This window comes from Poecile atricapillus, chromosome 9, assembly GCF_030490865.1.
Source record: "Poecile atricapillus isolate bPoeAtr1 chromosome 9, bPoeAtr1.hap1, whole genome shotgun sequence".
Classification (NCBI taxonomy): domain Eukaryota; kingdom Metazoa; phylum Chordata; class Aves; order Passeriformes; family Paridae; genus Poecile; species Poecile atricapillus.
In genome coordinates, this window is record NC_081257.1 from 22715695 (window position 1) to 22742089 (window position 26395).

At 47.3% G+C, this 26395-nt stretch overlaps 1 protein-coding gene across 1 annotated transcript; it reads left to right on the forward strand.

Annotated features, from left to right (window-relative positions):
* Positions 1–7532: 7532 nt before the first annotated feature.
* On the forward strand, positions 7533–25186 carry LRRN1 (leucine rich repeat neuronal 1). The gene is made up of 2 exons (XM_058844909.1): positions 7533–7723; positions 21342–25186. Exon 2 carries the CDS (start codon positions 21570–21572, stop codon positions 23718–23720), a length of 2151 nt encoding a protein of 716 aa, XP_058700892.1. The 5' UTR covers positions 7533–7723; positions 21342–21569; the 3' UTR covers positions 23721–25186.
* Positions 25187–26395: the final 1209 nt, after the last annotated feature.

The following is a 26395-nucleotide window of genomic DNA, read 5'->3' on the forward strand; positions in this document are numbered from 1 at the left end:
TGCCCTTTTGGAAGAGCCGTGCTCCAGCCTGGGAGCTGCTCTGGCAGAGCTGCCAGGAAATCACACGGAGCATTTGCAGGGCGAGAGAGGAAGAGGCAGCTCAAAGGCTTTGTCCTCCATGGTCAATAACACGGGGAAGAGGTTGTGCACATGTTAATTAGCTCCAATTTGCAGCCTGAACTGTATAAATAGCAGTTTAATAACCTTGGCTGGTGAGAGAGGAGTGCTGGGAGCAGGGGATGGATGGGGAGGGCGTGCAGGCACCAGCCTGTCCCGCTCCAGGGGCAAAGCTCAGGTCCTGTTGCACTTCTGCTGCCTGGACAATAAAACCTCTGCTTCCAACAGAACTGAGCTGCACTCAGTGTGTCAGAAGAGCCCATCAATGCAATGGATTGCATTGGAGATGCAATGGAGAGCAGGAGAATCACAGAATCATGAAATCCCAGAATGGTTGGGTTGGGAGGGACCCCAAATCCCACCCAGTGTCCCCCAGCCATGGCAGGGACACCTCCCACTGTCCCAGGGACACCTCCCACTGTCCCAGGGTCACCTCCCACTGTCCCCAGGGACACCTCCCACTGTCCCAGGGACACCTCCCACTGTCCCAGGGACACCTCCCACTGTCCCCAGGGACACCTCCCACTGTCCCAGGGACACCTCCCACTGTCCCAGGGACACCTCCCACTGTCCCCAGGGACACCTCCCACTGTCCCCAGGGACACCTCCCACTGTCCCAGGGACACCTCCCACTGTCCCCAGGGACACCTCCCACTGTCCCAGGGTCACCTCCCCCTGTCCCAGGGACACCTCCCACTGTCCCAGCTGCTCCAGCCCCAATGTCCAGCCTGGCCTTGGGCACTGCCAGGATGGAGCAGCCACAGCTGCTCTGGACAACAAGAGAGAAACAATTTCTGATCTTTCTGGTTCAGCACTCGATAACCCAAAGGCTTGGGGTGCCCTGAATGCCACCCTAAGGCAGTGAGGAGCCTCAGGCTGAAGCTCTGAGATTCCCTTTGGGAGGAAACTGTTGCTGCTGCTCACACAGATCTCTCACACACACAGCACTGCACTGACTGCCGAGTGCATCTTCAAACATTCCCTCTCAAAATCCACGTGTAAGGAGGAGAAAATTCCTACAAACCGCGATTTCCCCTGAACGCCAGGAGCGTGGTGGTGCCTCGCTGTCACTGCCAGAGCCCTCCTCAAGCTCTTCCACCCCATCCATCCTCACCCTTCTGGCCCAAACAAGTGCCCAACTCCCAGGGCTCCCTCTCTTCCAGCCAGGGAGGGTGCAGCCCAGCTGGTGCTCCAGAACATTCCAGATGCCCTCGGGACATTCCCTGCTCTCTAAGCAGGTTTCCAGTGTTCAGCAGGGAAAGAACAATGTGAGGAAAATGAGAAAATCCAAGGTGTGACATCAGGTGTTGTCCACCTGGAGTACACAATTCAGATTTATGCCATCACTCGTGTGGCACCTGCTCTTCACAGGAACAATCCAGCACAGCTTTTCCAGGTGATTTTAACTTCCATGGGAATGGTTTGGGTTGGACCTTTCAGGTCACCTCTCTCCAACCCCCTGCCATGAACAGGGACATTTTCCTCTGACTAATTAGAAGATTACTCATTGGCATCAAGACACCACATCCAACGAGGTTTGTGATACTCAGCTGAGTATTGATAATTTATTTGTGTTTATGTAGGACACCCAGCACTAACATTGACATTTCTAATGTGTTTGGAGCATTAGACAAACAGAGGGATTTTTGCCTGCTTAGCATTACACATTATGCATCTGTCCTACACTGTGCCAGCTTTCCCTGCTGCTGGATTTTCACAGTGGTAGGAAATAACAGGGATAAAGGGATTAAAAAGCAATGATTTTCAGTAAAGCCTTATAGGACATGTCTGCTATGATCTCAGCTTACTTGTCTTCCCTACACCAGTAAAACACTCTCATAGTAGACAGATTTATGGCTTAAATGCAGACAAGTGTGTAAAATAAATATTTTGCTTATAGCTTCCACACACTTTCAGACATTCCCTGTGATTGTAATGGCTTCTGAAGTCTCTTTCCAACGGGGTGATCTGCAGTTCAGAAGTTAAAATCAGGGCCCTCCTCTGGCCTCGGTGCCAGCTAAAGGTCCTGATTGAAGTGTGGTGTTTAGCAATTCCAAATAATTGTATCCAGCCTTCAAACATGCCACTCTTTGTCACAGCTGCCACAGAAGGTCAAACCGAATTTAAATTCTGTTTATCTTTGTATTAATGGAGCTCCAGTTCAGGCTGTGCCATGTGAAATAGAGCTCTGAGAGCAGTGGCTGTGCTTCCTCCCAGGGAGAAGGGTGACAGGGGCTGTGGGCACTGGGGGGCTGCATCCACAGCAGGTGAGAGAGGGAAAAGCAAAGCCTGGGAACCCTCATTTCCCAGAGCAGGAGCAGTTTCCCAGCTCAGCCCATGTGAGTGACAGACCCAAGGACTGAATCAGCACCTCCTGACTTGGAACTCCAGAGGGAAAACTCTCCTGTGACAGCTCCCTCTGTGCCCACCCCAGCCCAGGGAGCTCCAGGAGCTGTCACCCACCCACACACGCAGGGGACAAACTCACAATTAAAATTACTTCTGTTAAAACAGACTTATCCCTGTACCTGCTAGAGAAGAGTCCTGCCCCCCAATACACACACAATATATTCGTTAACACATACAAGTCTCCAAATTCCCATTGTACCCATTGACCGTGAGCACAAGATTTTTGTTGCACATCACTGATTCCTTGAGTAAAATGGATTTACAGCAGCCTCTGATCCTTCCCCACATGTGGGAAGGACAAAGCAGTGCTTTACCTGCTTCACCTTCACGCTGCTTTTTCCTGAGCACAAACCTTTGACCTTCACGCTGCTCTTTCCTGAGCACAGCCCTTGGTCTCAGAGTAGATGGAAGGCAATAAAGGATGGGCTTGGTGTGTTTGGTTTCTTAAACATGTCACCATGCAGCAAGCATGCAGTCAAGATATTAAATACATAAGTTTACATACTGCAGAGGAAATTCATTTATTTCACACCAAATCAGGAAACAATCCTCAAACCACAACCATTGAGATGTAAAATCCAATGTTAATGCACAGAAATACTGAGCTAAAAAGATCTTAGTTTGCCTAAGGAACACTCAATTAGGGATTTCTCTCTACAGAGCAGATCTGTAGAGCTACAGATGTCAGCTCAAGTCCTCATCAGGTCCAGGAATTCCCAAGCTAATTTCACACTAAGAAGGTTTCAACAAACCAGACACAGGGGAAAAAATACCTAAAAAGAAACATTGAATTCATTGACATGGTCAAAATCCAGTGGAGAGCTAAGGGTGAGAAAAGAGGGCCAGGAACTGCTTTTTGAGCTGGGCATATGGGAAGCAGCAGCTGAGGGGGTGGGAAGCAAGAACTCTCAGAAGGATTTGTAAATCCAGCTCTGAAAGCTGAGTTAAGCCCACACCTGTGAGAGCTGTCAGTGCAGCACCTCTGCTCCAGGATGGCTGGGAACAGCAGCAGGGGCTGGGCTGGAGACAGGGCATCACTTCTGGTGTCTGCAGGTGCAAAGAAATGTTTCCATGGCTGTTCAGCCATCAGCACATGACAGGACTGGGGTGCACAGGAGCTTCGTGCTCCCTCTGTTATCACATTTACTCTTGCAATAAACACAAATGATGTGCTCCCAATGAAACTCCTCAATTGTCTTTAAGGAGCTTTGGCTTTCTAAGAAGCTTTGGGGGGTTCCTTGCAAAGTGATGAAATGGGATTAGAGTCCCTCCTAATGAAACATTCACACGACAGATCATTTGGGGAAAGATACATCAACCACAAGGAAAAGCTTCCCAATTAATAATACATAAGAGAAGTGAGATGGAATGGTGTGTGAAATGACTGACCTGCTTTAGAAACACTGCTGGGTGTTATTTTAGCTCCTTATTATAGGATTCCCTACATGAAACCATCCAGATGTTCCCATCTGCCTCCACATTGTCCCTGACAGGAAGGGTGACCCACCACAGCCTTTTCTCATGGAGCACACACACAGTTCCAGCACTGATCCACGGGGGAGGATCTTCCCAGGGCAAAAAAAACCCTGAAATGCTGGCTCTGGAGCAGCCCTGCGGTGCTGCTGTGGCTGCTGCTCACACCCAGATGTTTGTGCAGCCCATGAACACACGAGCACAGCCCCAGTGCTGCAGCTGCAATCACTCGCAGCACTTGTGCATGCAGTTATTCCACCCGCATGCATAATTGGGAGTGCATTATGCAAATAGCCAGTTATTGAGGTAATTGGTCATTGGCTTTCCACAGTTGCTCGTGGGTAATTTGTGCTGTGCTGGTACCTTGCTGAATAAATCCAGCACATGCAGGCAATTCTGAAAATCAGCGTCCACATCCAAAACCTGAGTGAGGAGAAACCTCACCGGGTTCACCTGGCTGAGAAAAAGTGTCAGCCACGCTGAGAAACTGCTGGCACAGCACACAAACTGCAATCCCTCCTTCTCTCTCTAACTCACACATCAGTCTTCAGCAAGAGTCATACTTCTCCAAAATATTCTGACTGTTCCAAACCGAGTCCACAGGCTTATTCCAATCTCCCAACCACCAGGACCTGCTGCTGTCTGGACAGAGCAAGATTTTTACCTCTCTTTTGTTTCCAGTGCTGCCCCTTCTAGCTGTCATTCCCACTTGCTGCCCCTTCCCAGTTTGCATTTGTGGAGAGAATGGCACACTAGGATCCCGTGGCACAGTTCAGGGAAATGGATTATGCACACACTCAGGATGTTAAGCAGCTTAATGGCAGGATGTCTGCTCCAGAGAGAAAAGGCAGGGGCGTGCGTGACAGGTCACCCAGGGCTCTCTTGTTTTATTATTTAAGTTAGTTAGACCCTCTTAAAGGTTTAAAGGCCTGCTGCCCCAAATGCCAGGCACTGCACAGATCCAAACCAGGTCTGTCCCAGAGCTGCAGACAGGAGTGGGCAGGGAACAGCAGCAATGTCACACTCCTTTCACAGCACTTTAGGGACAGAGATGAACCAGGAAGGCAGCTGGAAATAAACACAATGGAGGAATAAGGGGATGAAGCCAGAGGGCACAGGAGGAGAGAAGATGAGAACAAAGAGGCAATCAAAATGCCCAAACAGTGGGAAATCTTTCTTGGGACCTTCTCTTTTAAGGCTGCTTGAGCAGGAATGTTTTGGAAGAGCACTCAGTTCTGCCCAGCGGGAAAGTGTTGGCAGAGGTTGCTCCTCAAGAAGTTCATGGGAGATGACAGAGAGGAAAATCCACCGTGCTTCTGCCCCAGTGCAAACCTTCCCCGAACTGCAGAGGTCCTGCAGCTCCTCCTGAGCTGCTGGTACCTCACAGCCTGGGGGAGAAAGCCTGGCTGAGCCATCAACTCCTTTGGCTCCTTCCTGCACTAAAACACTCATCTGCAGCCAGCAGGAATGAAAGACTTTTTAACTTCCATCTCAACATTATTCTCATTCCTGGTGTTTTGATGTTGTGAAAACTGCCTAGAAATGAAGACACCAGCTTAAGACTGTAAAATTTTAATGCTTGCTGTATTTCTCCTCCTTTTTTGTTTGCAGGGAGGTTTTAGGTCCATCAGGTTTATGCCTTTCAAGGATGGATCTACTCCTAAGAAATTGAAAATAAATTCCCTCCCCTGAAACAAAGATCTGAAGCCTGGGTTTTCCAAGATGCATCTGCTGTTGCACTATTTCCTCATCAGGAGTAAGTGATAGATGGGAAAGGAACATCCAGACAGATGAGAACAGCCCCTGTGAAAGGAAAAGTGTCCTTTTGGACAACATTGATGAGTTCCTTCTGAAAATTCAATTTCCTTATGTATGAAAAACTTCACTTTTTCTGTTACCCAAGTGACCTTCTGGGCTCTCAGAAAAAAATTCATCGCCTCAGGAGGAAATCTGAAGCATTAACTGCAAACCGTGTTTGCTACGTATTTAACTCATTGTTAACTCGTATTGAAAAGTGTTAAACCAATCTTTAAAAGAATTTCCTGAGAAGGCACCACTCCAGGACATGCCTGGAGGAGGTGCTGGACAGCAGAGCCTTTTCACCCAGGCTGTGCTCAGCAAACTCAGCCCACGGGGCTGCAACTCTTTGTGCAGAGCAGGAGAGTGAAGGATATCCCGTGTGCTTCTGGGGTGTCTGTCAATAAAAGCATCACAGGTGCCTGTTGAGGAACACAGAATTTCCATGATCTTAATGAAGGGCACAGGGATGAGGCAGCACAGCACCATCCTGCCACAGGATTCCTTTCTGTTGGTTAAGTGAATGATGAAAAATCAGGAAATAAAGATTTTATGGTAAGAAGAAAAGCTGATTTTTGTATCACTGCCACAGCTCCAGCCACAAGCTCCTTGTCTAGCACAAACTAAAACTGTACCTAAGATCTGAGGTGAGGATTCAGCCCGGGTGCCCTGGGAACTCGGCCAGAGAAGTGGGTGAAGACCAAGGTCAGGAGGAGAAAATGTGGGGAAATGTGTAAATCAATAATTTCAGACTAAGAGAAGGGGAAATAGAGACAAGACAGAAAACCAGGAGAGAACGGGAAAGGGAATGTATCATAGGGCTGACACAGGTTTAAACCCTCCAATTTCAGGCTCAAATGACTCTTATGGTTCACAGAATCCCGAGTGGGAAGGGACCCACAGGGATCACCCAGTCCTGACCGGCACAGACACCCCAACAATCCCACCCCAAGAGCTCTGTCCAAAGGCTCCTGCAGGGGAGGGAGGGAAGGGAAGGGAAGGGAAGGGAAGGGAAGGGAAGGGAAGGGAAGGGAAGGGAAGGGAAGGGAAGGGAAGGGAAGGGAAGGAAAGGAAAGGAAAGGAAAGGAAAGGAAAGGAAAGGAAAGGAAAGGAAAGGAAAGGAAAGGAAAGGAAAGGAAAGGAAAGGAAAGGAAAGGAAAGGAAAGGAAAGGAAAGGAAAGGAAAGGAAAGGAAAGGAAAGGAAAGGAAAGGAAAGGAAAGGAAAGGAAAGGAAAGGATGGAGGGATGGAAGGGAAGGATGGAGGGATGGATGGAAAGGATGGAGGGATGGATGGGATGGATGGAGGGATGGAAGGATGGAGGGATGGAAGGATGGAGGGATGGAAGGATGGAGGGATGGATGGAAAGGATGGAGGGATGGATGGGATGGATGGAGGGATGGAAGGATGGAGGGATGGAAGGATGGAGGGATGGAAGGATGGAGGGATGGATGGAAAGGATGGAGGGATGGATGTGATGGATGGGATGGATGGAGGGATGGAGGGATGGAGGGATGGATGGGATGGATGGAGGGATGGAGGGATGGATGGATGCGGGCGATGCTCCGGCTGCCCCGTGCGCACACCGATGGTGGGGGCGGGGTCTCCCGGGGGCGGGTCCATGCCCAGCCCCGCCCCCGGTGCCGGTGCCGCGCTCGGTGCAGCCAATGGCAGCGGGGCCCATCAGCTGACCCGCGGCGCCTTCCCAGGTGCGCGCCGGCGGCGGCTCAGAGCGGGCGGCACCGGCACCGGCGGCGCTCCCGCTGTCCTGGGGGCGGGCAGCAGGCACGGAGCGACCGGTCCGGCCATCCATCCCTCCACCCATCCATCCCTCCATCCATCGCTCCCGCATCCCGGCGCGGTGGCTCGGCGGCGGCAGCGGCGGATGTGCAGCTCCGGGGGACAGCCGCGGCAGCGCCCGGCCGGCGGTGAGTGCGTCCGCCGGGCTCGGGGGAGGGAGCGGAGGCTGCGGGAGATCCGCGGGTGCCGGGGCTCCGCTCCGGGCTGCCGTGCCGTGATGTGCGGGGAGGGAGCAAAGTTTGCGGCGGTGGCCGCGCCCCCGGTGCCCCCCGGGGGAGTCCCCCGGGCTGCGGGGTCTCGGTGGCTCCGCGTCGGGACCGCCCCGGGGCTGCGGCCGCCTCGCACCTCCGGGGCTGCGGGCTTTGGGCTGCAGCATCGCTCTCTCCTCCTCCTCCTCCTCCTCCTCCTCCTCCTCCTCCTCCCGTGTCGGGTGCGCCGCTGTTCCGCGGGCCGGTTTGCGGTAAATCGGGGGTTCTGGGGGGAATCGGCGCTCCCGGGTGCCGGCGGTGGGCGCGGGGCCGGCGGTGCGGCAGCGCTGCCCGCGTCCCCCATTTGCATGCGAATGGGAGCGGATCCCGGCAGATGTCCTGCCTCATCCATTCACCCGGAGGAATGCGAGGAGACAAGGAGCCTTCAGTGTGACAATGGCCCTTCAGAGAGCGGCATAAAGGCGCAGTGTGAGCGGGGCCGGGCTCCGCCGCCCTCCTCCCGCGGCCGCGGCTTTGTGCGGCCGCTCCGCACCGGGGGCTGCGGGACCGGCCCGGGGATGCTCCGCGGGCTCCGGGGGCTCTTCGGGAACTGTGCTGCCCCAAAGGTGCGAGAGAAGCTCCGGGCAGCGGCAGCGCTTTACCCCGGGACTGCGGGTCCCGGCTCTGGGGCCGCGGGCGGACAAAGGGACCGGCCCCGCTGCCGCCCCTTTGTCGCCCCTGTCAAAGGGCCCTTTGAGCTTGGGGCCGGCCCCCGTTCCCTGCGAGAGGAGGGACGGCAGCGAGGCGCATTGTGCCGGCGGCTCTGCCCTGCCGGGGCCGCACAACAGATGTTCGCCTGCGATTCTCGCTCTCCCTCAAGTTAATTCTCTCCCCCGGTGCTGGCTCGGTGCGCATTTCCCACCGGGCGACGGAAGGGAAAGTAACAGAATTAAACTCAAAGCAGGCAATAGTGTTGTCCAGAGGTGAGAGATCACACGCAGTGTGCTTCTGTTCTTGTCCTGGAGCTGTGCGACAGCTCCCAAGTAATGAGCCCCTTCAATAAAAACTAGTTTGGAAGCCTTTAAATATTTTCCTTACAAACTTAAGGGGTCCCTATAAAAGGAACACGGTATTTCTGAACCAGAAAATAAACCTGTTCTGGCCAATAGCTCAGGGACATCACAGAGCTCTGAATGAGCAGAGGCACACCCAACATCAGCCCCGCTGTTGTCCAAAGGATCCGACCAAACTGCGTCCCAAAGTCTTGCAAGTCAGAATTAATTTAAGAGATGGACACACTGAGAAGGACAAAGCCGTGCACTAAGATGGGAGTAGTGGAGAGAGGCAGGATGGTTCTGCCTGGGGCAGAGCACAGCCCCTGGTGTCCCTGTCCCTCTGCCCTGCAGCCTCTGTTGTGCCACAGCTCCGGGACAACAGCTCCACTTTAACTTTTACCTTGGCAGTTAAAAGTTACCTGCACAACATTTTATGTAGTCCATATAAAATGATCTCTCCCAGGGGGCACTTTGGACTTTATTAATAGACCAGTTACTGTGATGACCATAAAACCTGTTCCATTTACCTGGAACAGACACGATAACACTGCTGCTGCTCAATGAAGGAAATAGGATTTTGCATTAAGTTGGGCAGTTATAGAAGGATAACAACTTTTCACGCCAACTGTGAAGGACCTTTTTTTACTGCCATAAAAAATGCTGAGCCCGTCCAAATTCAGGCTGAAAAAAGAAACTTGTGTTCAGTCTGACCTCACAGGGAACAGAGCCCTGGTACAGGCTGCCCCATGATCCCTGGAAGTGTCCACGGCCAGGTTGGACAGGGCTTGGAGCAGCCTGGGACAGTGGGAGGTGTCCCTGCCATGGCAGGGGTGCCACTGGGTGCTCCTGAAGGTCCCTCCCAACCCAAACCAATCTGTGATTCCATGATTCTCTGTGTGTATGTTTCCAGCTCATGGAGCACGTGGGATCACTTCAACAAGCAGTGATTAAAGCTCTCACCATCACCATCACCATCATCATCCCTGAATCCCCCTCGTGCCCCGCAGGCGGAGGAGGGGATGCTGCAGCCTTTGTTTCACTCCCATGCAGTAGCGAGGCACTGCAGAAGGCAGGGAAAACTTTTCCTAATCGGTGGTGCTGGATTCCTGCTGCATCCGGCTGCTGCTGCTGCTGCCAAGGAGGGCGGCAGATCCCCGCTCCACGGCTGCTTTTGTAGGGACACTTAAAACACCTTGGATGAATCATAACAGCGGTCAAGTACTGCTGCTACTGCAGCCTGCACGGCTTCATATTCCCTGGAAAGGGGATTTACTGGCATCACTGGGGCTGCAGATTTCTTTTTGTTGTTGTTAGGGATCAGGGAGACTCATCCACATTTAAACAATATCGTTAAATATTTTTTTAGTTTCTCGTATGAATTTTTTGAAGCTCTGATTTCTGTTAATGACACCAATGAGTAAAACCAGGGGCTTTGTTCACGAAGCTCTGAGCCACGTTATTTCTGTCTCTTTTGGAGCTGCTCCTCCCCCAGGTGAGTGACTTGCCTGGTCCCAGGTCTGGCTTTGTGTCAGGCTTAGACCAGGATCAGGCATCAGACACAAAACCCAAGGAAAAGAGTTAAGTGATGTTTATAGAACAGCTCTGGTTGAACAGTACTTATTTCAGTTTATTTTTCAACCAGCAAAGTAGCAAGATGCTGCAAATATTTACAGAGGAGCCAAAATTTTCCAAAATAAAAATCCCTCTGTCTTCCTGTGCACTTTGTCACCACGGAGGTGCCTGTTCTTTGAAGCCCTGATTAATATAGATGAGTTGTAATTTTCTGACCAAGCCATCCTAGTTCACATATATTATTCCATTGGCAGACATGTGGTCCCCACAGCTGTCCCCTCATTTGTGTATGAAATGGAAACACTGGTGGCATTTGTAGGTTACCATAGTTACACGAACAATACACGTGTGAGGCTTCATCCTGCCAAGCTCCAGATTTTTTCCTGGCAGACATTTTGTAGACACAGAACTGAAGAAAATCTATGTAAAGTTTTTGGAAGCACATAAATCCAGCCTTCCTCCTCTCTGTTTGTACAAGGCTCATGGACAGGGAGCCTGCGTTTCAGCCTCACCACGGCTGATTCCTGCATCCCCTTCCAGCTGGAACTGCCAGCCTGGAGATCCATGATGCTCCCAGGAATCCAGAATTCCAGGCTGTGCTCCAGAGCAGTGAAGTCATTAACAGGGTCAGGCCTTAAACACATCTTTCCCAAAAATAATGCGTGAGTTCTACACAAAAGGGGACTTTGGAGCTGGGATAGTTTTTCTGCTGACTGTGTCAGGAGGGTTGGCAGTGCCTGGGAGGCTCCTGGGAGAGTGGAGAGTTGGAAGCAGCCAGAACCCCATGCCAGAACAGAAATCCCAGCAAACCCACTCCAAATATTCCCATACTCTGTTTTGTCTGTGCAATTAACATGTGGGAATAAAGATGGGCGAGAGTGAAGAAAATCACAGAGCTGGCTCAGGAACTGGTTTTGTTGGTTTGTAATTCATTATTAAATAATGGTGTTTCCATGAGATTTGGAGGGCCTGAGTTCTGCACAGGGAACTCACAGGAGCACTTTGATAAGAAACAGTCACTGCAGATGTGCTGAGTTACTCCAGGGCTTTGCCAGGCTCGTTTGTTCCCTGCAGCTGACTAATTAAGTCCTTCACTAAATGGACTCTCAGGTCAGAGCTGAATTCGCTTCCATGGAGGCCTGAGAGCTCCCCAGCTGAAAGTTCTGAACCCCACTCTCTTTGCTGCTTCAAACCCTGCAACTTTATTCAAATTTTGTTTTGCTCTTTAGATGTCATCTTTGCTTTTTTTATGTACTGCACTGAAGAAAAATACTGGATTGGCCTATTTTAGATTGGCCTAATTCTCCCCCTGGTGAAGGCAGGACAAGTCTGGTATCAGTGAGACAAAAATTAGTCTCTGCTCTTAACTTCTCCTGCAAAATATTTTTGTAACTTCACCTTCTATTTCATAAGACCTTAATTTGGTGTTACAAGCCAGTGTTTCCTTGACATTCCATCTGGCTGAATTATTAAAAGCACAGGACCTGTTTTTTACCTGGAGCAGTTTCTAAAGATCAGGTATTTGCAGTGGAGTATTGCCTTTTTCTTCCCTTTTTAACTAACAGAACAACAAGGCAAAGCAAGTTTAAGTAACGGGTCTGAAATATTTAACAGGGAGCTGCAGTGAGAATGCACTGAGGTTATAAAAGTGCCACAGAGAAACGGCTCTTTCCCTTATTTTATTGGGTACAGCAGCCTTACTACATAATTTTCTGTCCCAAGGTGCTGCCCTTCAGTCCTCAGTGGTCACACAGGGCAGTATTTCCCCTGAACAATTCCCAACCTGAAGCAGTTCAACACAGAGGCAAACCTTACTTGGGGGGGGTTTTAGTTAGAAATTTCAGAGGCTGTCAGTCAGCATCTCATTTCCAGGTATTTAATTTAACTAACTCTGGTGATTCCAGCAATTTGGGCGTCTGTCAGTTTGGATTAGAGCAGGAGAGCCAAGGGCTTTTGGAAAGGCAGCTGGCAGGGTGTGCCTGGCTGGCTGTTCTGGAGGGATGGGGTGTTCTGGTGTTCTGTTCTGGACCTGGGAGGGGGCAGAAGCCCAGGCAGGTGTTGGGGTGGGGGTCTCCTCACGCTCCAGAGGCACCCACAGCTCGTTCCCCACGAGCCATCGCTGTCCCAGGGCAGCCTGGGGACTCCTGGGGGTCACTCCCCACCCCAGAGATCACCTGGGAGCCGCTGGCATCACCCCCGAGGGGCTGCTCTGAGGGTGCCAGAGGCCAGGGAGGGATGGCAGAGCAGCTCAGCTGGGATGGGGGAAGGTGCAGGGATGAGTCTGGGACCCCTGAGCCTCCCCTGATCCTCCCAGGGATTGGGGATCTCCTGCTGGGAACACACACACCTTACCAGGTGAGACCTAAACCACATCCCTCCACGCTCAGCAAACACTTCTCCAAGCTGGAGAAATGCAGATAACCCAGAGCCCTGCCACTGCCATGGGGAATTTCACCTGAGGTCGCTGCTCCTTAGAGTTTATGCTGTTTTAAAGAGAACACTCATGGTCTAGGAGCCCATGGGGCTGTTTAAATTCATGGGAGGGGTTCCCTGGCTTCCTCCTCCACACTGGAGTCTCACAGATCACATCCTAAACAAAACACCTAAAAGTTATTCAGAGTTCTTCTGCAAAACACCCAAAAGTTATTCAGAGTTCTTCTGCAAAACACCTAAAAGTTATTCACAGACAATCCCTGAGTTTGTCCCAAATTTGCTAGAATAACATTTTACCTTGTTTTAATAAAATATCAATCAAAGCTTGGATTGTCTTCTCGTAATTTGAAAATGTTTATCATTTATATAATGAATCCTTCATTTTCTGTTATTTCATGCATCGTATCATTTATTTGATTAAGCAAGTCCAAAACTATCTAATAAATTCATACCTTGCTAATGTGCTGCATACAATTACTGGGATGCAGATGAGCTACTGATTGGCCTTGTTTAATTTTTAAATTACAAATGATCCATCATTCTAACAGAAATAGAGTAAATATTGATAGTTCCAGAGAGCCACCAGTGACTTTTAAATGCATTGAACAATAACTTATCTTTGCCACAGGTGAACAAGCAGTTGCAAAAATGAAGTTTTGTAATTGCTCCTTGAAAACAGGTCTTTAAAATGGGTTCATTGTAGTAAAAGGCACCAAGTAAAACCAGGTCTGTTTTCATTTCACTTTCTGCCCCTTTTAAGTGCAACAAGTCTGGTTTATACAAATTAAACATTATTGTTCCCAAATGAATCACTGTAATTAGGTACAGATTTTATCTATAAAGCATCTGTAACTTAAAATTTTGAGAGGAAAAAACTTCCTTTCTGCAACAGGCAGCAATTTTAGTACCTTCACTGATGGAAACTTCCACTTCCCTGGAAAACCTGGGATGTGGGCAAGGCCAGGACTGAAGCTCAAGGAAGAGTTTATAGGCTTCTTCCTAAACACACAACACATTCCACAGGATGTATTTTCTCTTTCTTAATCTCATGAACGTCTCAAAGCAAGAGTGCATGGAGCAAAGCATCAGAATTCAGTGATGCTTGAGATGAAATGGTTAAATCCAGGCTGACCGAGCTGTCCTGTCCTGATCTCATGGCAATGCTGCCTGAAGGATTTTGGAACACAAATTTCATGTAGCAGAAAGACTCCTGGAAAGGGGATGGCTCATGGGATAGAGCAGTGGAACTGGAGAGAAAGTGCTTTTTTCTCAGGTCAGAGTAAAGCCTTGGTTCAGAGCAGTTCCAAACCCAAATCTGTGGCCACTTAATGGAATTACTTCTATCCCTTCCCTTGGTTGAGTTCCAGATCTTTGTCATGGTGCTAACAGCCTTTCTATGAGATCTCAGCACCTCCCATGCTAAATCCATTTATTTTGGTCGTGGCATGCTCACAGTCTTTCCTATCAGATCTTCCCATATCAGCCAACTCGATATATGGGTCTATTAACATTTAAATATATATAGCTCAGAAACAGAGAATTGGATTCTATAAGCATAAAACTCTGAAAAAAAAATCAATAAAAGTCTGTTTTATTCTAAGGGCTGAAGTCTGTGTCAGCACATTACATGTACAAACAGTGTAGATATAGATCTAGGCTAATAGTAAAACACAGTTTAAGACTTAATCACTAATAATTGAAAAGCTAACACATGCTACAGCCACAGGAAACAGAGTTAGCAAAACAGAGTGTAACAAGGACCAGAAAAAGGACTTTTTTTTCCTTGATTGAAGAATTGAAGATAAGCAATTGAAGCTCCATGCACATACAATTTTTAATAACAAGCCTTATGCATTCCCTACAGCCAGCACCATTGTGTTGATTTATAAATACCTCCAGAGCTCCTGACTCATTCTGGTTGGGATTTATCAGGCACAGGGTTTTTTGGCATCCTCTGGTAGTAACAACCACGTACACACCGGGGTCTTTCCCAACTGTGGGGGATCCTGAGTGACTCACAAAACTGGAGTTTGATCTAGAACTGTGTAGGAAGCAAAATAATCACACTGCCAGAAGCCAGTCAGCAAAAAGGGAGGGAAAGGATTTTCTGTTGCTTCAGGAAAACCCTCTGGAGTTCTGGCATCCCTGTTTCTCCTGGTTAAAAATATTCCTTGTGTGCTCCTTTGGTTATTATTAACACTTTGCTTCCACTGGCCAAGCTCCTTGGCTCTCAGAGTGGTCAAAAAACATAAAGGGAATTCTGCTCCAAAACCCAACCCAATCTCTCTCTTCCTGCCCTTTGTCCTCTTCCATTTTTTTTTAGATTTGTGTTTGAACTGTGCTGATTTTGATAGATAGTATGAAGCAGACATTTTCTGAGCTGCTCTACATGAAATCCTCATGAGAGAGGTGCCCCCATGGGTTACAAGATGTTCAGATCCTTTCACGTGGTTCTGAGATCCCAAATATTCCATGACTCAATTCATTTCTACTCTTTAAACATGGCAAGAAGCCAAAGCTGAATTCCTCTACCTTTGGTCCTCTTTCATTCATCAGCCAGCAGATACATGACATGCAAAAAACAGTTGGGAGAGGTCTTCCCATATTAGTTATGCTCTGGAAATTTTAAATACTGTACTAAAAGCAATTAGGTTTCAGTTCTCCCTTGCATTTAAAGTAGAGGGCTGGGATGGGTTAGGGCATGAGCAGGGGAAAGGAAAGGTCAGGCAGGAGGGAAGAGCTGCAAGGAAAATCTCAGGGAATGGGATCTTAACCTGGCACTGGAAAGGGCTGACTCTCAGAAATGCTGATCTGATCAAGTGACTTTATCTGGTGAGGATGTGGCCCAAGAAAAGTGATCACAGATGGAATTCTTCTCCATCAAATGGAATCAAAGCTTTGCCTTCACATTAAACCCTTGCTGCAGGACAAGAGAACAAGTCCTGGATAACAGAACAGCTCATATTGTCCCAAGATGAAACTCATCCATGAAAAGAAATAAGTAGTAAGAAAGCTGATAGTAATTTGTGTTCCTAAGAATATTCCTGCTGCACAAACACATCTCACCTTCAGGTTTCAAGGCTGTGAAGTGGTTCATGAGGTTTTTTCTTTCCTAAAGCAAGCAGCCTCTGTAATTTGACAGCCCCACTGTTTGTCAAGGCCCTGTTATTCCTGATGTTTCTGATATGAGTGGTTAATGGTCATCTGTGAGAGATTTTCCATCAGTTTCCAGAAGCTGGGTTGCAATTCTGTGGGGGATTTGATCATCAATACCCAGTGGCTGCTCCCTGAAAAGGATCCAGCCCCTTGCACTCCAGAGCAGTCTATGAATGAAAACCATTCTTCCCTCTCCTGCAAATTTGCTTCAATATTTTAATGAAAAATACTGTATCAGATGCGAGTCTTAAGAATAAGCCCAAATAAATTACAAATTTCCAAGCTGTAATATGCTGTTTCTGCAGCGCAGACGTTATGAATAGGCTGCTCTTTGCAGTTCTTTGGTGGAGATAAGAGTAGTATTTTTCAAAAGAACACAGATAAAGCATGCTAAGGTTGTCTTGAGATACAGCAAATCGCCTTCTCACCAGAGCTTTCCCCAAAATTAAACACAGATTTGATTTTGATGGAATGTGTGTACAGATGAAAAGAAAAAGTAGGCATTATTTGCAGGGAAAAAAAAAAAATCCCAAACCTTTAATATTATAAATCCCTGAGGTTGTGTTTTGAGGCTTTATACCATTATTACATGTCCTACAGGCCCTTGTTTCTGTATTTCCTTTTAATACCCAGCTCCCATGTTCAGATTTTTTCCAAGCTCTTTCAACTGTCATCATTTTCAGCTTGATTTTTCTGTATTTTCCACAATCCAGACCTGTAAACAGCTTATTTCCTGATCACACTGGAGACTTTAGAAACCTCACTATAAAAGGCTTATTATCAAGCATGATTCCTCAATATTTTTCTAAATACACAGCATTGCACTTGTAAATTTAATTCCTGGGCAAGGAGCCCGTTCTGTGGAAGCATCCTGGTTATTAAACTCCAAGTCCTCTTTCTCTAGAAGGTACAAGGTCAGTGATGCTGTTGACTGGAGCAAGCCTGACTTTAGGGAGCTGGTTTTAGGCTGGGTTTAGCGTTGAGCTTGCTGCTGTGATTTAGAGGATGCTCCTGTTGAGTGCCTCCCCCTCCTAAAGCCTGGCCAGAGGCACAATCCCTGTTTTATCCACGGAAAACGGGGGGTGCAGAGCTGCAGAGACCCTGCTGAAGGGCAGGGGAGAGCAGGGCAGGTTTTACCTCCATCACACAAACACACAGAGCCCTTTCCTTAAACTCTCCCAGCCTGAGCTGCCCCTGGGGCGCTCCCTCCGCTGCTGCCTCCAGCACCCACCGGGCTCCAGATCTGCTCCAGTGTCCCCTCATGTCCCCTCTCCCATAGTCACAGAATGGCTCAGGCTGGAAGGGACCTGGTGCCACCTCCCTGCTCCAGCAGGGCCATCCCAGAGCACAGCAGTGTGTCCAGATGGCTCTGGAGTATCCCAGGGAGGAGACTCCAGCCCCTCTCTGCACAGTCTGTGGTCACTGCACGGGGGAGTTCTGCCTCATGTTCAGCTGGAAATTCCTGGGCATCAGTTCCTGCCCATTCCTCTTTGTCCCACTGTCCACAGAGCCTGGATCTGTACTGATCCCAGTCTGAATTCCATTTCCCAGTTCCACCTGGAGTTCTGCTTGGCACCACCTGTGCTCAGGGTCCCTGGGCAGGGCTGCCCCACCTGTCCCAGGCTGCAGCACCTCCTCAGCTTCTCCTGAGGGATGCAAGGCTGTCCCACAGGATGCTGATGGGGATGCAGGAGCTGCATTGGCAGAGCATTAGCACAGCAGAAATGTCCCAACACACAGCTCCCATACTGAGCCTCAGCCTGGGAAAATGTTTCTGTGGAGGGAGAGGAGGAACGGGGGGGATCAGGGTGTGCTTCTGGCTCACAGCAGCTGCAGAATAAATTGCTTGTCTTAGCCTGAGGTAATTCCTTTGTGTTTCTGATCCCTCCAACTTTTACCTGGGCACACTCAGCGCAGGTGGCTGCTGACCAAAATCTGGGCTGATGCTACTGCAATATAAAAGAAATTCTGCAGGAATGAACTGCGGAACTGTGGAGAGGGAGGATTTGCTGTGGCAGCATCACTGTTTCAAAATGCATCCAGATATCCATGTGCAAACAAGATTGGTGCTCTTTTCAGCGAATTTTAATAGTGACCATTAATACAGTTGTCAGGGAAGTGACAACACTTTGTTTTCCTATTACCAAGCAAAAATGTTTAATATCTGTTCTTCTGAGTTGGCAGGTTAACTGTGAACACTTTTAATGAACAGTTTATTTCATGCTTGTCCCTTCATATTCTCCTCTTCCTGCACTGGAGGTTTAAATGTACTTTTTCTTCCCATCACCCACCCAACCTCTTTAAGAGTCACCAGTAAAGCCATGGCTGCCAGGGCACACCTCTTTCCAAGGAAAACCAAAAGGAAGGATCTTCTACTCCATAATCAAACACTCATGGTTTCACCCAAACAAATTCTCAATATTAACTAATTGTCAGAACTTAGGTGGGAAGGGAGGAGTTAGACCTCTGCACAGGATGGGAGACAGGAATGATGCTCCAGTTTCTGCCCCCAGGGAGCAGGAACAAGCCAGCACCCCAGGCAGCTGCTGTGGGTTTGCTGGTGACAGAAATGTGGCTTCTTATTGAGCAGTGCCGTGGAAAATACATTTAATTAGCTCAGAGTAAAATAATTCCCTCCATATCTCTGACTTAAAATTAGCCATTATTTCTGCTGATATCAAGTTACCAGCTGTTAAAACTGCTGTTGTGTGTTGGAACAGCAGGAAATGCGAATCTAAGGAATGAGAGGGAAGGCAGGGAATGCTGAAAGCTTTCCTTCACACCCTCAGTACCTGTGACAACAAACACTGCAGAGGTGTCTGGGATCAGACTGGAAAGCTGAGGATCCTGGGCCAAAGGGATGGCTTTTGGTGGCTGCTCTGCTGCCTCTGGAGCTTTGATCAGGGCTGTGGATGGGGTTTTACACATCCAAACAAACCAAAGCCCATGACTTGGGTTGTCCCTCCTGATGGGGGCTGGGGCACGTGGGGCTGCTCAGAATTCACTGGAATTACCCTGGAATTTCATCCAAGCTGCTCTGGGTCGGGAGAGACTGAGGAAAGCAACATGCAGCTTGTTTCTAAAGAACATTTGCAGTTAAAGAAAATTAAATCCATTCGCAGTAGAAAATAGCTACAGAAGAGAACAAGCCACTAGGAACTTGTAAAATCATATATTTACAGTGATCATAAACCCAGAACTCTGGTCAATAAACCCACAAATGCCTTCTTAGCAAGGATGAACAGGAACTGTAACGTGCATGTAAGAGGATATAAATATTCAACAAAGCAAGATCGAATTTTGAGTTTTTCTGCAACATCAAGACACGCTCCTACATATTTTAAAGAGCCTAGGAAGTGTTTTTCAGGCAGTTTGGCTTTTAAAGCATTACATGATTCACACAGGTACATCAGGGCTAAAGCAGTAGTAAAACATCATTAGGGCCCTCAGCTTTGTAAGGCTCCAGCTCCCTTCTCTTCATCCCCTGAGAAGCTGCAGGAGGAATTCCTCAGGAATTCTGCAGGAATGTTGGGAGCAATGCTCCCTCTTGGGTGCTCCTGCCCTGGGCCAGGTGCAGAGCTGGAGCAGGGACATGTCCCTGTGTGAGGGGACAGCCCACGGGCACCTCCTGTACCTGCCTGGGATTGGGACTGGGGGAAAGCACCGTTATTTGTGTTATTCACTGCAAAATGCTGCCCTTTGAAAATCTGCAATTAAATCAATTAAACTTCCAATGCCATCAATTTTCCTAGAATTGGCTGGTTTGGGTCAGCTACAAATGTGTTGCTGTGGAGGGGAGCATCCATCAGAGTCAGCACAGCTCAGCCTCCTCATCACTCCATGCTAACATATTCCCTACTATTACAGTGCCCTTAGGGTTTATTTTTTAATACAGTCTTAGTCAATTCTTCCATCAGTTGGAAGTTATTTGGGAAGGAATGTTGGGCCTGCAGTTGGTTTTCCTCTCTCCAGCAGAGTCTGCTGAGCTCTCACTCAAGTCTCAGCTACCAGAGAGGAAATCTGACTCTACAGGGTCAGATTTATTCTGGGTCCCATTCCTCTAAACAGAATAACAATATAAAAATAAATAATAAAAATGCTGCTGTGGGTGTGTTCTACCTTCAGCACTACATCATAATCTAAAATAAAACACGGTCATTTCATTATCTAATGTGACCAGATTTAGAAATAAGTGTTGCACAAATGGGATTCCTGTCACCCCTGTCCAGAGGAGTATTTTAAACCTATTTTAGAAGCTATATTTTATTATTTTATAGAGTAACCTCTTTTGTGGGCTGTGTCATGGTTGAAGCTTTGCTACACTAATTGGAAAAGATGTGATTTCATCACTGTGTTCTCTCAGATATCACAGAGTGGTTTGGGTTGGAAGGGACCTTAAAGCCCATCCAGTTCCACCCCTGCCACCCTTCACTGTCCCAGGGTGCTCCAAGCTCCATCCAGCCTGGCCATGGACACTTCCAGGGATGGGGAGTCCATACAGCACATCCTGCTCATTTTAGTTACACAAAAACCCAAACCTTTTGTTTGACAAGTCTCAACTGCACTCACCAGAGGGATTTTCTGATGAAGGGAGAAGGATTTTACTACGAGATTTTCCTGGAATATGTGTTCAAAGCCTCACGATACCCCAGATGTTCTGAGGTGCCTGGACACAGCTGGGTTAATTTAAAAGCACTCTTGCATGAACAACTTCAGGCTAAGCAGATACAAGTGTGGGGCTTACACAGCAATTTGGAATTGTGGTGAAGGGTTCATATGATCACAATGCAGTACAAGCTGCTGAAATAAGGGCAGTACATTCATTTAATCAAATTTACTGTTATTGTTTGGTGCTGAGCTGGATTAAATCTAAGCCGTTATCTGGAACTGATTTGATTAACTGGGATAAATTTTGGCAAAGTTCATGAGCATTTAGCTTCAAACTTCTAAACCAGCAGCTTCCTGAGCCTCAATTCCAGACGCCTGAAATCCGAGCCCTGGGGACAGGGATTGGGTGTTGACAATGAGGCCCCGCTGTGCTCACCAGCACATCCTCCACCCTCAGCATTCCCAGGCCATTCAAACAACTCCTGCAGGGTAAAAATGAGAGGTATCCATCCCAGGGTTTGATTTTTAGATAATTCACTCAGATTTCTCATGTAAACCCCAAGGAGAGAGTTCCAAACCCTACCTAATTTACCTTCACCAGATTGGGATTTCTGTAAGAGATTACTGTTCAGATAATGATTGTTTTCAGATATTTTCTTTCAAAATTGAAGAAACTAAATAATAGATGAACTATATAGGAGCTGAGCATAACATCTACCCTAATCTGCTTTCAGGACCATCTTCAGGCACTGATTTGCAGAAGATTCTAAAACACTGAGGAGCAGCTGGGAGTCTTCAGAGAATTTCTTCACTGAACTCAGAAAATCATCCTCCACCTTTCTGGATGTCCAAGCCTTTCACCTTAAACGTCAAGCTTTACGTTTTCTGCCTGATAGGGGATCACCCTCTTCCTCCGTGGGGATTTTAGGGGGCCGGGGAGCTGAACCCCCTTGCTGGCCAGCATGGCAAAGGTTAGAGTTGTTTTAACTGTCTGCCAGTTGGTGCTAGAATTGTTAATGAATTCATTAACTGAGTCTTCCATACAGAGCAACGAATGTCCACAGCTTTGTGTCTGTGAAATCAGGCCCTGGTTTACACCCCAGTCAACCTACAGGGAAGCCACCACAGTTGACTGCAACGACCTCCGGTTAACAAAAATCCCCAGCAACCTCTCCAGTGACACTCAAGTCCTTCTGCTACAAAGCAACAACATTGCAAAGACCACAGACGAGCTCCAACAGCTCTTTAATTTAACAGAATTGGATTTTTCACAAAATAACTTCACGAGTATCAGAGATGTGGGGCTCTCCAATCTCACTCAGCTTACGACTTTGCACCTGGAGGAGAACCAGATCACGGAGATGACTGACTACTGCCTGCAAGACCTCTGCAATCTGCAGGAGCTCTACATAAATCACAACCAGATCAGCAGCATCTCTGCAAACGCATTCTCTGGCCTGAAAAACCTTCTGAGATTACACCTCAACTCCAACAAATTAAAGGTTATTGACAGCCGCTGGTTTGATTCTACTCCCAACTTGGAGATTCTCATGATTGGAGAAAACCCAGTGATTGGAATACTTGATATGAATTTCAAACCACTCTCAAACTTAAGGAGTCTCGTTTTGGCAGGTATGTACCTCACAGACATTCCTGGCAATGCCTTGGTAGGCTTGGATAGTCTTGAAAGTCTTTCTTTTTACGACAACAAATTGGTAAAAGTTCCTCAGCTTGCACTTGAGAAAGTCCCCAATTTAAAATTCCTGGATCTCAACAAAAATCCAATTCATAAAATTCAAGAAGGGGATTTTAAAAACATGCTCAGATTGAAAGAGCTTGGGATCAACAACATGGGAGAGCTCGTGTCCGTCGACAGGTACGCGCTGGACAACCTGCCCGAACTCACAAAGCTGGAAGCCACCAACAACCCAAAGCTGTCTTACATCCATCGCCTGGCGTTCCGCAACGTCCCTGCCCTGGAGAGCCTCATGCTCAACAACAATGCCTTGAACGCTGTCTACCAGAAGACGGTGGAATCCCTCCCAAACCTGCGTGAGATCAGCATCCACAGCAACCCGCTCAGGTGCGACTGCGTCATCCACTGGATCAACTCCAACAAAACCAACATCCGCTTCATGGAGCCTCTCTCCATGTTCTGTGCCATGCCCCCGGAGTACCGGGGACAGCAGGTGAAGGAGGTGCTGATACAGGATTCAAACGAGCAATGTCTTCCAATGATCTCTCATGAGACCTTTCCCAACCACTTAAACCTGGACATCGGCATGACGGTGTTTTTAGATTGCCGGGCCATGGCAGAACCTGAGCCAGAAATCTACTGGGTCACTCCTCTGGGCAATAAAGTCACGGTGGAAAGCCTCTCTGACAAATACAAACTGAGCAGCGAGGGCACCTTGGAGATCTCCAACATCCAGGTGGAGGACTCCGGGAGATACACCTGTGTCGCTCAGAACATAGAAGGGGCTGACACGAGGGTCGCCACCATCCGCGTGAACGGAACGCTCCTGGACGGCACCCAGGTCCTGAAGATCTACGTTAAACAAGCCGAATCCCATTCCATCCTGGTTTCTTGGAAAGTCAATTCCAACGTCATGACATCCAATTTAAAATGGTCGTCGGCCACGATGAAGATTGACAACCCTCACATCACCTACACCGCCAGGGTCCCGGTGGATGTCCACGAATACAACCTCACACATTTACAACCCTCTACAGATTATGAAGTGTGTCTGACAGTGTCCAACATCCATCAGCAAACACAGAGATCCTGTGTCAACGTCACCACCAAAAACGCGGCTTTTGCGCTGGATATTTCCGACCAGGAAACCAGCACGGCCCTGGCAGCGGTGATGGGATCCATGTTTGCCGTCATCAGCCTCGCCTCTGTCTCTGTTTATATTGCAAAAAGGTTTAAGAGGAAAAACTACCACCACTCATTGAAAAAATATATGCAAAAGACCTCCTCAATCCCCCTGAACGAGCTCTACCCTCCACTTATTAATCTCTGGGAAGGTGACAGTGAAAAAGACAAGGATGGCTCTGCAGAGACCAAGCCAACCCAAGTCGACACATCCAGAAGCTATTACATGTGGTAACTCAGAGGATATTTTGCTTCTGGTAGTAAGGAGCACAAAGACTTTTTTGCTTTATTCTGCAAAAACGACGAGTTGAAGACTTTTGTATTTTTGACTTTGCTAGTCCGTGGCAGAGCGGTGAGGACAGGTGGATATTTCAGGATTTTTTAGTATAGCGTATCGCAATGGGTTGACACAAATGGCAGCTTCACCTAGCTTCCACTTCTCCCTTTATTTTCTTTGGGTTTGTTTTTTTTTATTTTTATTTTTATTTTTATTTTTATTTTTATTTTTAGTTATTGTGCTAAACTTAACGCTGTCCTAACTCCAGTGCTGAATTAAGAAGGAGAGGCCGGGTGAGCCCCGTTCTCCCGAAGCCATCGCGGGGCAGGATCGAGATCACCCCCAGTTCTGGACCTGCTGTGAATTAGGTTTGTGACCCTGGTCTGAGGACTCTACCCTGAGAAAAGGAGACCCTGAATGATGTTAGTTGACTGTACTGTAATGTTGTATCAACTGATTTGAATGTTTTTGACTTTCAACAATGAGTTTTCTTTTTTTATTATTATTATTATTATTTTTCTAGTAGTTGAAGGCTTAGGTAAAGCTAACAGGCAATAGGAATATGTACATCCAGTTTTTTAATGTAACAGACTAAATGTTAATTGTTCTCTTATTCTTTTTATTCTATTTAGTAGATACTTTGGAAGAATTACTAGAGTTTTGTTGTGTTTAAATCACCAACACACGGTGTTTAATGAAGGCAGAGCTATAATAAATTTAGTTTTGTTCTGATTTTTTTAATTTAGAAGTCACAATAATGTATTGGGTTTAGATGTCACTAGTTTGACTGGTGATCATGTTTTGACATAAAATATATCCAAAATGTTATATAAAAATATCGTGGGGGGTTTTTCTTGATGAAATGAAGTTCCAGGTTCAGGTTTTTTTTATGCATTTATGTTAATAGCAGGGTTTTCTCTGCACTTAAGAGGCAAAATATGGAAAATAATTTATTGAGAAAAATGTCTCAGCATGGCTTTTGGACTGAGAGTCACATGCAGAATCAAAACTGATTGGTGTAGGGTACACAGCAAGAAGAATTCACAGAGTGTGTAACAGGACTTTTTCCTTTTTGTATACTTTTCTGTTTATATCCTGAGCTAAAATAGAAATGAAGCTGACATTTAGCTGTCATTACCATCAGTTAGGACAAAAAAAAACAACTCAGTGCTACCAAACTGAAATAAACCAGTTGAATCTTGGAACATACTTGAAAAAAAAAAGAAATATTTGGATTAATGTTCCTCCAAAAGCAGAAATTACAATTAAAACTACAGTTACACTTGGTCCAATACTGAACTGTATTTTTTACAGGCTTAAAATTAATGGGTATTCTGAGTATTTTCCTGAATTCCTGTGGTAAAAGAGAGCAGCAGTGTTCTGTGTGCACTGGGTACGATATAAAGGCATCATTTACAGTTGAAGCTACGGAAGCGTTGTCCGTTGTCTTTTCTGAATCCCTGGAAGTTCTGCATGCGAGTCACGAGCAGGGTGGGCTCTGTGAACACGTGGCCACATCACACAGCATTTTCCACACTTTCAGTGTGCAAGTTTTACACATTTTCACGCAGCAAATAAGTTCTTGGTGAGTAAAAGTTCATTGTTCAAATAACCGATGTGCCTGGGGCTGTGTGAAGTTTTTTAACTCATTGGTTTCTCAAATATACCCAAGACCCCTCAAAATTTACAGATAAGCTCCAAACTTCTTTTTCCTTGTCTAAAAGTGAAAAGTTACCAGCATTGTTTCACTAATCAGCTGCCTTGGTACAAAAACCTGAGTCCATCCCTTGGACAACCTGCCCCACTGGTCTTGTGTTTCCACATGAGGCTGGGTGAAGGTCTTAATTACGCATTTCAATCAAGTATTTGTGCTGCTGCACACATGTTTCCTATGTTCAGGAGATCTCATACATTTTTAATCATGTGACAATTAGATTTTGGGCTTAGGCAAGTGTCTTTTGATCATGGAAGAGTAACAGAGTGAAAGCATTTCTTCATCACCTTCTCCTGGGTTTGTTTTTAATGTTAATGGGACATTTCCTCATGTTGCCTTCTCCAGAAGAGCTTCAGAGCAATAATTATCATCTTGTCTATAGCCTAGTCTAACCTTAAAGCTGCAGGCACGATGAATTTAACTGAGACCTCTTCTGCACCAAATATTCACTACTTTAGCCAGAGAAAAGGACACTGAGGACAAGGCTGGCCACAGAATGTTGGCTTTCAGCTTGCATGACATCATAAAATTGTCTTTGGAAAACAATTAATTGAACAGGTGTCAGAAGAAGGTGCAAAGCAAGGCCCCTTTTCCATCATCTCAATTTCCTGCAGCATTTTCCTGGGATCACACAGCTCTACCTGAACCTCCCACCAAACTGGTGAAGAAAACATCACTTTTGGTTCTTCAATGACCATAAAAGCTAACCTGTGCATGGGGCTGCCCTCCAGAAGAGCCATCCTGCTCTTCCTCCATCCATCCCCACCTCCCATCCTTCATCCCAAACAAGCTCGATCCCATCTGAGCCAGCTTGTGCTGGTGGACACAGCCCACAGCACCTCTGAGTGTGTGTTTGTGTGTGGGGGCAGATCTGTTTTCAGCAGGCTGTCTGTGCAGATCTGGGCAGCTGAAAACAGAG

Excerpts from the sequence above, each read along its gene's own strand:
- LRRN1 (XM_058844909.1), top strand. The coding sequence starts at position 21,570 with ATGGCAAAGGTTAGAGTTGTTTTAACTGTCTGCCAGTTGGTGCTAGAA.